The sequence below is a fragment of the Pantherophis guttatus genome, chromosome 8 (genome assembly GCF_059756535.1).
Source record: "Pantherophis guttatus breed Tessera chromosome 8, ASM5975653v1, whole genome shotgun sequence".
Classification (NCBI taxonomy): domain Eukaryota; kingdom Metazoa; phylum Chordata; class Lepidosauria; order Squamata; family Colubridae; genus Pantherophis; species Pantherophis guttatus.
In genome coordinates this window covers 78,062,338-78,074,676 of record NC_142070.1, presented here as the reverse complement: position 1 = coordinate 78,074,676, position 12,339 = coordinate 78,062,338, and the positions used below count along the sequence as shown (strand labels likewise).

At 42.0% G+C, this 12,339-nt stretch overlaps 1 protein-coding gene across 4 annotated transcripts in view; it reads right to left on the bottom strand.

The window, feature by feature from the left end:
- Nucleotides 1-5,784: 5,784 nt before the first annotated feature.
- DTHD1 (death domain containing 1) overlaps nt 5,785-12,339 on the bottom strand; it is a 54,403-nt gene continuing 47,848 nt past the window's right edge. For all 4 annotated transcript variants that reach the window (XM_087874960.1, XM_087874959.1, XM_087874957.1 and 1 more), the window contains 2 exons: nt 12,143-12,200; nt 5,785-7,520 (listed from right to left, as the gene is read on the bottom strand). In XM_087874960.1, the coding sequence (XP_087731086.1) occupies nt 7,216-7,520; nt 12,143-12,200 (363 nt within the window). In that variant the 3' untranslated portion in view covers nt 5,785-7,215. The remainder of the gene's footprint in view (nt 7,521-12,142; nt 12,201-12,339) is intronic.

The window sequence follows — 12,339 nt, the reverse complement described above, 5'->3', positions numbered from 1 at the left end:
GTGTTTTTAAATAGGCTGTACACCGCCCTGAGTCCTTCGGGAGAAGGGCGGTATAGAAATAAAATTATAGTTATACGTATACTTACTTATACTTGTACAGACCAGGGGTGGGTTCTAAATTTTTTTGCTACCGGTTCTGTGGGCGTGGCTTATTTTGTCAGCATGGCTTGATGGTCTTGTGACAATTCTTTAGGATTTAGCAGAAGTTTCTACCAGGCTTTTAACTGCTTGCAGAGCTGTACTGGTCTACCCATTTATTTTTGCAGGCACTGGTCTACAATTTATTTTTGCAGGCACTGATCTACCCATGTATTTTTGCAGGCACTGGTCTACCCATTTATTTTTGCAGGCACTGGTGTACTCATTTATTTTCTTTTACCACTGATCAGCTGTAGGGAGGCCCTTTGAAACCCCGCAGCAAGAGTTTAAACAGGTTTTTTTCCCTCTAACCATCAGCTGGGACTCAGGAGGCAGCAATAGATTGGGGGTGGGGCCAAATAAAAGGTAAGAATAATGCGGGGGGGGAGCGGGGGGAAGAACCGGTTCGGTGATGTCATACTACTGGCTCGACCGAACCAGACCGAACCGGGAGGAACCCAATACTGGTACAGACTTTGTGTGTGCTGCATTCTTTGGGGTCCGTAGCTGGGGCAGAACAAAGTTGTACCAACATTTATCTTCCATAAAACGTGGACTTTAATAAATCATAATAGCAACTCATAGTAAATGACAGGTCGACAGTACATGCATCAGGTTACATTAAACATTCCATTGATGTGAGACAAATGAATGTGCTTACAGCATCGGTTTTTGTCAACTCTGATTTAAAGGAATTAGTCATATTGTATAGTCAGTTCTTACTAAAACAGCGCTCAGTTTTACCATAACATGTCAATTTCGAATCTTCCTGGGATTAGTCACGGTAAATGAGATTGGCAGAGTCATCGAATGCAGAGAGAGAGAGAAGCAGCCTAATTCCTGCCCACAAAGCTGCATTTTTGCAGCCTCCTAGACTTATCTCTTTGGAAACCATAAATCACATTAATCAATACATTTTTCAGGCCCGAATTAACTCTGCCCTTTCTCAAAGCAATTTAGATAACACGATCTAACTATTAGTATCATGTCCTTACCGCGTATTCCTTTGCAATTTTCCGTTAAGATTTTTCAGGATGCCTGGGAGAGGATATGAAAAGCTAGGAAACATGCCAAATAAATTTCACGGGTGTGAAGGACCAGAAAGGTTAACAAGTGACATCAATCTAACCTCTCGTTTTCAGGGAGGGGGAACGACAAAATGCAGGGAAATCTGCTAACGGTGTAAAGGTATTAATTCTTCTCTATCCAACCAGCACCTGGCGTTTAGAGATAGAACGGCTCAAATAGGATGCAGAAAATAGATGGTGAGACATGGCTGAAAAATAAAAAATAGTAAGGAACAGAGTTGCGGTTTTCAGCTGCATTCATAGAGTATTGACAGACAGTGATCACAATGTCCGGTGCAGATTTCCCAAGAAAAGGAACTCTGGGATCTCTTTAGATTACATGGCATCTGGGCATTCTGCCAGCAGAATGGAACGGAATGGAACAGAACAGAACAGAACAGAACAGAATAGGACTAATAGAAAACAGAATGGAATGGAATGGAATGGAATGGAATGGAATGGAATGGAATGGAATAGAATAGAATAGAATAGAATAGAATAGAATAGAATAGAATAGAATAGAATAGAATAGAGTAGAGTAGAGTAGAGTAGAGTAGAGTAGAGTAGAGTAGAGTAGAGTAGAGTAGAATAGAATAGAATAGAATAGAATAGAATAGAATAGAATAGAGAATGTAGAGTAGAGTAGAGTAGAGTAGAGTAGAATAGAATAGAATAGAATAGAATAGAATAGAATAGAATAGAGAATGTAGAGTAGAGTAGAGTAGAGTAGAATAGAATAGAATAGAATAGAATAGAATAGAATAGAATAGAATAGAATAGAATAGAATAGAATAGAATAGAATAGGACTAATGGAAAATAGAATGGAATGGAATGGAATGGAATGGAATGGAATAGAATAGAATAGAATAGAATAGAATAGAATAGAATAGAATAGAATAGAATAGAATAGAATAGAATAGGACTAATGGAAAATAGAATGGAATGGAATGGAATGGAATGGAATGGAATAGAATAGAATAGAATAGAATAGAATAGAATAGAATAACAGAGTTGCAAGGAACCTTGGAGGTCTTCTAGTCCAACCTCCTGCTTAGGCAGGAAACCCTACACCACTTCAGACAAATGGTTATCCAATCTCTTCTTAAAAACATTTTTAAGCATTGGAGCAGAATGGAGCATTCACAACTTCTGGAGATGGTTGTTCCACTGGTTAATTTTTCTAACGGTCAGGAAATTTCTCCTTAGTTCTAGGTTGCTTTTCTCCTTGATTAGTTTCCACCCATTGCTTCTTGATCTAACCTCAGGTGCTTTTGCTTGAGGTAGACAAAGTGGCAAGGCAACAATCCCAGGAATGATGTTTATTGTTGTACGGTATAGTAAGAAAGAGGGATGCGGTGGCTCAGTGGCTAAGATGCTGAGCTTGTCGATCAGAAGGTCGGCAGTTCAGCGGTTTGAATCCCTAGTGCTGCATAATGGAGTGAGCTCCCGTTACTTGTCCCAGCTTCTGCCAACCTAGCAGTTCGAAAAAAAAAAAATATATAAGTAGAAAAATAGGGACCACCTTTGGTGGGAAGGTAACAGCGTTCCATGTGCCTTTGGCGTTGAGTCATGCCAGCCACATGACCACGGAGACATCTTCGGACAGCGCTGGCTCTTCGGCTTTGAAATGGAGAGGAGCACCGCCCCCTAGAGTCGGGAATGACTAGCACATATGTGCGAGGGGAACCTTTACCTTTACCTATAGTAAGAAAGTCTCCAAAGTTCCTCTGTCCATTTTATAGCAAACAAAATTTAAGCTGTGGTCATTCTAAAGTGGTCCTTTGAAAGACATTTTCCTCTTTTAAAATGAAGGCACATCATTGTATGTGCTCCTGAAAGAAACACTGCATTTTTTTTCCCCCTGTAAAAACATACACTGAGGCCATCTGGTGGTTTTAATGTCATACTTTACATTTCATCCATGTAGTAGATTCCCACGATTGGGATAGATCCAGAGTTGTCATTTTTATAATCAGTTTTTTTTTCTCCCATATAATTGCCTGGACAGAGGCTGGAAGCTTAATTTAGCACTTTAATTAATTAAGAATAGTACCTGAGCTGGATAGTTTTGACAAATGAATGTTTTTTGTTTTTTTTTTACATTTCAGAAGTTTTTGCTCAGTTGGCATCAAAGTCATAATTCAATGCAGGGGATGATGGATTCAAAAGAGCAAAGAGTGGCTAAAACAGAAGGAGTTGGGTATCTAGGTTTTCCAAAGGAAAAAAACATAGGAAAATTCTTCAAGACCCTACAGATGCCACCCAAACCTGGTAACATGGTAACAAACCTGGTATAGAGCCGGGGTGGCGCAGTGGTTAGAGTGCAGTACTGCAGCTACTTTAGCTGACTGCTAGTTCAGCAGATCAGCGGATCAAATCTCACCGGCTCAAGGTTGACTCAGCCTTCCATCCTTCCGAGGTGGGTAAAATGAGGACCCAGATTGTTAGGGGGCAATATGCTATTTAGTATACTGCCTCCCAGAGTCCTCGGAGAGTGGGCAGCATAGAAATATGAATAATAATAATAAATAAAGATTTTCCACATTCTGGAAAGGGTATTCTTTAATAAATAATAAGACATTTCGCTTCTCATCCACAGATAAACCTGCGAGTGCTTCAGCAACTCTCTAAAAGGATGCAAATGACCAGCTGTCTGCAAGGAATATCAGTCCTTCCATTCCCCCACCATCTAGTCAGAGCTGAAAAAAGCTTCTTGGATGAGAAGCGAAACATCTTCAAAAGAAAAACCAAGAAAGTCCATTTGTCTCCTGAAAAAGCACCTTTGGGACAAGCATGAACTGAATGACTGAGAATGTCTATAGACTTTTAGCTATGCCATTTGGGATGAACCCCTTTCAAATGGTGTGGGAGTACGAGTGGATTTCCAGAAAAGTTGCAGACAGAAGGTAAACGTTCCCTTTGTACATGCGTACTAGTCGTTCCCGACTCTAGGGGGCGGTGCTCATCTCCGTTTCAAAGCCAAAGAGCCAGCGCTGTCCGAAGACGTCTCCATGGTCATGTGGCTGGCATGACTAAACACCAAAGGCGCATGGAAAGCTGTTACCTTCCCACCAAAGGTGGTGCCTATTTTTCTACTTGCATTTTTTACCTGCTTTCGAACTGCTAGGTTGGCAGAAGCTGGGACAAGTAATGGGAGCTCACCCCGTTATGCAGCGCTAGGGATTCGAACCGCTGAACTGCCGACCTTTCTATCGACAAGCTCAGCGTCTTAGCAAATGACTATAAATCTTTCCATTCCCCACCATCCAGTCAGAGCTGAAGAAGCTTCTTGAAGGGGAAGCGAAACATCTTCAAAGAAAACAAAATCCAAGAAAGTCCAGTTGCCTCCTGAAAAAGCACCTTTGGGATTGCATTCTAAATAAAACATGGAGTCTATCGTGTTGACTTATCCTTGGTTTCTGGGCAGTCAGGAAACCCTTCCCCCCATGGATCTATTTGAAGTTATTACATTATACAAGAAAGAGGATTATGTTTATAAAAAGAAAGCTAAGGCTTCATTGTTAATGGCTCAGAGAAATATCATTTATCCCCACGTGGAAAAAAAATGGTGACTGCTCTTTCAGGGAATGTATGCTCCAGAATGTTTTTGTTCATAAGAGAGTTATAACTGACATAATATTTTGAACTCAGTCAGTCCTTTGACATGTACCCTGTTTCTCCGAAAATAAGACCTCCCCAAATAATATGCCCAATCAGGCTTTTGAGCTCATGTGCTAAAATAAGCGCCCCCCGAAAATAAGTCCTCCCCCAAAATAAGTCCTCCCTGAAAATATTTAAACGCATGAGCAGCTGGTCCCCGCCATTTCCTCTGGTTAGAGTTAGGGAGACAGAGCTGGAAATCAGGTAAGATGGCAAGAGTAGCCCCGTCTTGCTCCATGCGCCCTAAAATAATAAGACCTCCTTGAAAATAAGGCCAAGCACTTATTTCAGGGTTCAAAAAAGTATAAGACAGGGTCTTATTTTCAGGAAAATGTGGTATTTGTTTAAATACTGTACATCTCCCCCCTCTATCTCCATGGCCTTAAGAATAGCTTAAGGAAAAGTGAAACTCATTTTCTAACTCAAGGATGGGACAATGGACTTAGCGACATGTGCTTTTATTTATTTATTTTATTTTATTAGTCATATTTCTATGCCGCCCACTCTCCAAGGACTCTGGGCAGCTTACACCAAAGACAGTATACTAAATAGCATATTGCCCCCTAACAATCTGGGTCCTCCTTTTACCCACCTCGGAAGGATGGAAGGCTGAGTCAACCTTGAGCCGGTGAGATTTGATCCGCTGATCTGCTGAACTAGCAGTCAGCTGAAGTAGCTGCAGTACTGCACTCTAACCACTGCGCCACCTCGGCTCTTAACCAAGTCCAGGAAACACTATCTTCTAAATAACATCTGCAAGAAGACAAGGCAGAAGATTCTCCAGCCATTGACACATGAAGAGTCAGGGAGACATTTAAATGGTATATGGGTGATTTGTCCCCATTACACGTTAGTCTGTGTGCAGCTCGATATGCAGCTAATCCCACCTTATCTCCAATAAAACAGACCATGTGCATAGATCTGAATGCTTTATTGAAAGAACAGGGTGAAACTGGGGAAAACAGGGATACATATAGTGAGAACCAAATACAAGATAGGCAGTATTGAGTTACTGCTGAACATAACAATTAATTAATACCAGGAATTTAAATTTCACCAGCGATGCTCTGTGTGTGGGATGTGGGCTTGTCCTTGGATGACCACGTGCCACGGATTAAGATGGATTGTTCTTTGTGCTTCTGCCTTCTTCAAATGCTGAAAGAAATGGAGTCTGGCTTCCCAGCATGCAGTTGTTTTGAGAGTGCGGGCTGATGGGTAATGGGGTGGGGTTAGCTTTAAATAATATATTTGGTATGTGTCTCTCTGGCCACTAGATGGGGCTAGAGAGAAACAACAGTATATTAAAGATCGTCTGTTGGGGCATATTTGTCCCTCCAGCCACTAGATGGGGCTAGAGAGCAACAGCAATATATAAAAGTTATATGCTGGGGCACGACAATGAGAATGACCTTGGAAGACCTGACTAAGAGATGCTATCTAGGGAAGATTAGATAAGAGAGAGAAGAGCCCACAGCTATATAATGGGTGGAACAAGAAGGTCAAGAGGGATCATCTCTACATTCTCGGGTTGTAAAGGCAACAACAGGGGAATTGTACTTTCAGACTAGCGAGATTGATGTCAGGTAGACCAGACAGGAAACACAACCCGATAATCTAATTCTATTTTATTATAAAGCTACACCAGCAGAATCTCCACATGTTGATTCACCTCCTGAAAGAGCTTCCATTTTAACCCTGACTTGTCCCTCCACTCCCAAATCCACTTAGGAAGAACATTCAAGAATACTTCCTTCTTTGCCCCTACGGAGACCTGACATTTACCGTATTTTTCGGACTATAAGACTCACTTTTTTGTTTCCCAAAAGGGGGTGAAAATGTCTCTGCGATTTATAGACCGAATATTGCCGAAGCCCCACCCACCTGCTGGCTGTTTTTTGGCCTCCTCATGCCCCATTTTTGGGCCTTTTTCCGGCCTTTTTTTGGCCCATTTTGGGGGCTTTTTTCAGCCCATTTTTGAGGCCTTTTTCCCAGCCCATTTTCAAGGCCTTTTTCAGCCCATTTTCAAGGCCTTTTTCAGCCCATTTTCAAGGCCTTTTTCAGCCCATTTTCAAGGCCTTTTTGACCTGTTTTGAGGCTTTTTTGGCCCGTTTTCAAGGCTTTTTTTGGTCCATTTTTTTTTGGAAAAAACAGATTTAAAAAAGCCAAAAAAAGTCTCGAAACTGGGCTGAAAAAAGTCTCAAAGCCGGGCCGATAAAAGGCCCCAAAAAAAGACCCAAAATGGAGTGTGCGGAGGCCAAAAGCTTTTTGTTGTTGTTTTCCTCTTCTAAATTTAGGTGCGTCTTATAGTCCGAAAAATACAGTACTTCAATCCTACAATTGCATCCCTCCCTACCGATGAATTTTCTTCATGACGTTTTGGTTGGTCCACTGGAACTGGAGATGTTGAGCCAGATCATTCCGGCCAATTTTGCAGAGGTAGCGAGAGAGAAGCTTGAGCTTGTCAGCGGACCTGGGAAGACTCCGTCTCCAGAAACACAGAAGCTCGTAGATCTGCTGGGTGAGGTTATCAGGACACTTCAGTCTAATGAACTGAAGAGTGCTTCGGTGGAGAGGCAGGTATTGGGCGAGAAAGTGGGCATTCTCTTCCGACAGCTCTTCCGACAACCAGTACAGCAAGTTGTCCCACATGACCTCTGCTAGTCAGAATATTTATAAAGAAATGGAATTGAATGCAATTAATAATAATAATAATAATAATAATAATAATAATAATAATATATAAGGCAATATATATATATATATATATATATATATATATATATATTTGTCTATGTAACTATTATTAACTATTAACTATTAACTACACACACACACACACACACACACACACACACACACACACACACACACATATATAAGGCAAAAATTCAACATGTTACCACCAACAGCAAATGCTGCCTCTGCAATGAGAAAGATGAGACAGTCGACCACCTGATCAGTGGGTGCAGCAAAATTTCACAAACTGACTACCTACAACGCCATGACCGCGTTGCTAAGATCATTCACTGGAAATTGTGCCAGAAGTTTGGATTTGAGTACAGCAAAAAACCACTGGGAACATCAGGTTGAGAAAGTTTTAGAGAATGAGAAACTCAAGATCTTGTGGGACTTTAGGATTCAGACTGACAGGCACTTGGTCCACAACACACCTGACATAACAATAGTTGAAAAGAAAAAAGTATGGTTCATTGACATTGCAATACCTGGTGATGCACGGATTGAAGATAAGCAGCAAGAAAAAAATCACAAAGTACCGGGACTTGCAAATTGAAGTTGAGCGACTGTGGAAAAAGAAATCGTGTGTTGTCCCGATTGTAATTGGAGCCCTTGGAGCAATACCCAAAGGGCTACCCTGCTATTTAGAAATTCTAAATTTGCCGGACTTGAACATTTTGACTCTACAAAAAACCACCTTACTCGGAACAGCTTACATCCTCCGACGATACCTTAACAGTTCCTAGGTCCTTGGTTAGGACTCGAGCTTCTGAGCTATTAACCAGCCTCAAAGGCTGTGAATCTCACTAAAAATTAACCAATAATAATAATAATAATCACTGAAGACACAGGGCACATGACATGGATTTTGTTGCATTCTTATACTTGTTAACTAACATAGTTACTTTGGTTTTTTTTAAAAAATTGATCTATTTTTCTCTCTTTGAAAATGGTGATAAGGTGTAGGAAGTTAGCACCCAGCCCTCTCCTAGGAAAATGAAATATTTTAGGAAATATTAAAAGGGCAGAATATTTCCCCTAAAAGGGAGGCAGAAACTCAGCCCCCCGCCCCCCACTTTGTTAAAGGGCCATTAAGGTTTGAGCCAGTCCATTCTACATAACAAAGATCCACCTCCTTCAGGCAGAGCCATTTAATTGCCCTTCATTGCATCACCCAACAAGATTCAACCAAACTTAGCACACAGACAACCTACAAAGCTAGCCATGACCTCTGACAGCAACCAGTCAGGATACTCTTCCTGTGCCCCAGGAAGTTCAAAGCCAGAGAGGGTATAAAACCCAGGGACTCTCAGCATCTCTTCCCTTTTTGCCCAGGATCTCCAAGGCATGTGATCCTGTTCATCAATAAACCTTCTTTCCAAGCAACTTCCATGAATCCAGTGTCTTTTTCCCCACTTGGAACTGAACCCAGAAGGATATTTCTTCCAACACTAAATTGGAAATATTAAAAAGGCAGAATATTATATTTTCCCTAAAGGAGAAGCATGTTTTTAATGACAAACTCAGAGCCTCAGCTCCTCTCCCCGCAAGCAGATATTTTGGTGCCAACCTATCTACAAGACAAAGGCTGGGCCAACTTATCTACAACACAAAAGACATGGCTCTCAGGACATAATAGGATTAGCCCTCACTCAAGATCCAAACCAGGACAAAGCCATTAAGCCATAATAGGAATTGCCCAAAGCCCCTTCATTACATCATCACCCAGCAAGGTTCAACCAGGCCTGGGAGACTGACAACCAATCAGAGTGTCAACTCACAAAGCATCCCTGATCTGCTCTCCAGTTGCTATAGGCAAGGGGGATGGGAAAACCGGCGAAGCAGCATGGTAGCCAAAAAACAAAAGCACATTCCAGACATATCTCTAAAGGCTGTCTCCCAGGGTTACCCACAGTGGGCGGAGGGGAGCAATCTCTACAACCCGCAAAATTGCTCCATTGGCGAATGTGACTGATGACACACCCTGGAGCAGGAAGGGGGAAACAGGGTTATGCCTGGGTTGTAAATTACGTGGGGTCAGAATTGGCTTCAATTGGAACGTGCGGACATGAAGCTCCTAATAAATAATTGGATTTCTTTTGAAGCTTGACTTGACCTAATTGAAGCTCACGATTTAATTAGGGCATCTGTCGGAATCCTGACACAGAGTGCATTCCTTACACAGGAACAGGAAGCTGCAAGGCAGGGTCCAAGAGAGGGTATAAATCTCTCTCACCCTTACCCAGGACTTCAAACCATGTGGTCCTGTCCACCATTAAACCAACTTTCCAAGCAGTCTCCATGTTTCCAGTATCTTTCTCCCCACTTGGAATTGAACCCAGCTGGACATTTCTTCCAACAAAGGCTTATCAATCCTTTGCAGACTGGAATGGGGGAAAGCTTTTTCTCTTATTGCTTGTATGGATTGACTGATAGCTTCTAAACATTTCTGAACTGCAAAGAGAATTTGTAGGAGGGCCTGTCCGGACGATTTTCAGGCCATTTTTGGGCTGTTTTTCAGACTGTTTTTCGGACTGTTTTTCAGGCTGTTTTTCAGGCCATTTTCAGGCCATTTTTGGGCTGTTTTTCAGACTGTTTTTTGGACTGTTTTTCAGGCTGTTTTTCAGGCCATTTTCAGGCCATTTTTCAGGCTATTTTTGGGCTATTTTTGGGCTGTTTTTCAGACTGTTTTTCAGGCCATTTTTGGGCTGTTTTTCAGACTGTTTTTTGGACTGTTTTTCACGCCGTTTTTCAGGCCATTTTTGGGCTGTTTTTCAGGCTATTTTTGGGCTGTTTTTGGGCTGTTTTTCAGACTGTTTTTCAGGCCATTTTGGGGCTGTTTTGGGGCTGTTTTTCAGACTGTTTTTCGGACTGTTTTTCAGGCCATTTTTCAGGCCATTTTCAGGCCATTTTTGGGCTGTTTTTCAGGCTGTTTTTTGGACTGTTTTTCAGGCCATTTTTCAGGCCATTTTCAGGCCATTTTGGGGCTGTTTTTCCGACTGTTTTTCCGGCTGTTTTTCAGGCCGTTTTTCAGACTGTTTTTCAGGCTGTTTTTCAGGCCATTTTTGGGCTGTTTTGGGGCTGTTTTTCAGACTGTTTTTCCGACTGTTTTTCAGGCCGTTTTTCAGGCCATTTTTGGGCTGTTTTTCAGACTGTTTTTCAGGTCATTTTCAGGCCATTTTTGGGCTGTTTTTCGGACTGTTTTTCAGGCCATTTTTGGGCTGTTTGGGGGCTGTTTTTCAGACTGTTTTTCGGACTGTTTTTCAGGCCATTTTTCAGGCCATTTTCAGGCCATTTTTGGGCTGTTTTTCAGACTGTTTTTGGACTGTTTTTCAGGCCATTTTCAGGCCATTTTGGGGCTGTTTTTCCGACTGTTTTTCCGACTGTTTTTCAGGCCGTTTTTCAGACTGTTTTTCAGGCCATTTTTGGGCTGTTTTTCAGACTGTTTTTTGGACTGTTTTTCAGGCTGTTTTTCAGGCCATTTTCAGGCCATTTTGGGGCTGTTTTTCCGACTGTTTTTCCGGCTGTTTTTCCGGCCGTTTTTCAGACTGTTTTTCCGACTGTTTTTCAGGCCGTTTTTCAGGCCATTTTTGGGCTGTTTTTCAGACTGTTTTTCAGGTCATTTTCAGGCCATTTTTGGGCTGTGTTTCGGACTGTTTTTCAGGCCATTTTTCAGGCCATTTTCAGGCCATTTTCGGGCTGTTTTTGGGCTGTTTTTCGGACTGTTTTTCAGGCCATTTTCAAGCCATTTTTGGGCTGTTTTTCAGGCCGGTTTTCCGACCATTTTCAGGCCGGTTTTCAGGCCGTTTTTTGGACTGTTTTTCAGGCCATTTTCAGGCCATTTTTGGGCTGTTTTTCGGACTGTTTTTCGGACTGTTTTTCAGGCCATTTTCAAGCCATTTTTGGGCTGTTTTTCAGGCCATTTTTCTGGCCATTTTCAGGCCGTTTTTCAGGCCATTTTTTGGACTGTTTATTGGACTGTTTTTCAGGCCATTTTTCAGGCCATTTTGGGGCTTTTTTTCAGGCTGTTTTTCAGGCTGTTATGAAGCCATTTTCCAGCGCTCCAGCCCCCAAAGACTAGCTGGCCAGTGCGAATGCACTTGCTGGAACCAGAAGAGCAGCTGGAGACAGCCTGCGTGCCCACAGGGAGGATTCTGCATGCCACCTCTGGCACGCGTGCCATAGATTCATCATCACGGTTGTAGATCATCTAGTCACTGGACGGCTTACAATATTAAAAATCCACCATCTAAAGCCCCCTAAATGAGGAATCTTTAGTGCTCTCTGAGCTTGGTTGTTGTCTTGCAGACATTTGAATATCAAAACTATGGTAAGTAACGTCATTGGTGGACTGATGATGTTACCTAGTTTGGGAAAGGAAACGTCTGCAAGAAAACCACCAAGCTCAGTGAGCACTAAGGACGCCTCATTTCAACCCTGAGCTACAAATATTCTCCTTTATTGGAACTCCCTAGTGCTGTGAGGCTCTTAAATGTATAGGGTTGAACTGGATGCCCTTTGGGGGGGTATCAAACGTTACCTGATATATCTGTTGAGATTCTCTTTGTGCTTTGTGGGCGGCTGATCAGTTTCTCCTTCTGTTAAGGTGGAAGTTATGAAAAGAAAAAGAAATATTACTGGGGGTTATTAAATGAACCAGAGAGAGGTCTCTGCAGGGGGATTCTATCAAATCCCCAGACTTGTATGAAATGGATGAAAGTAGCCTTTCTTTTCCTT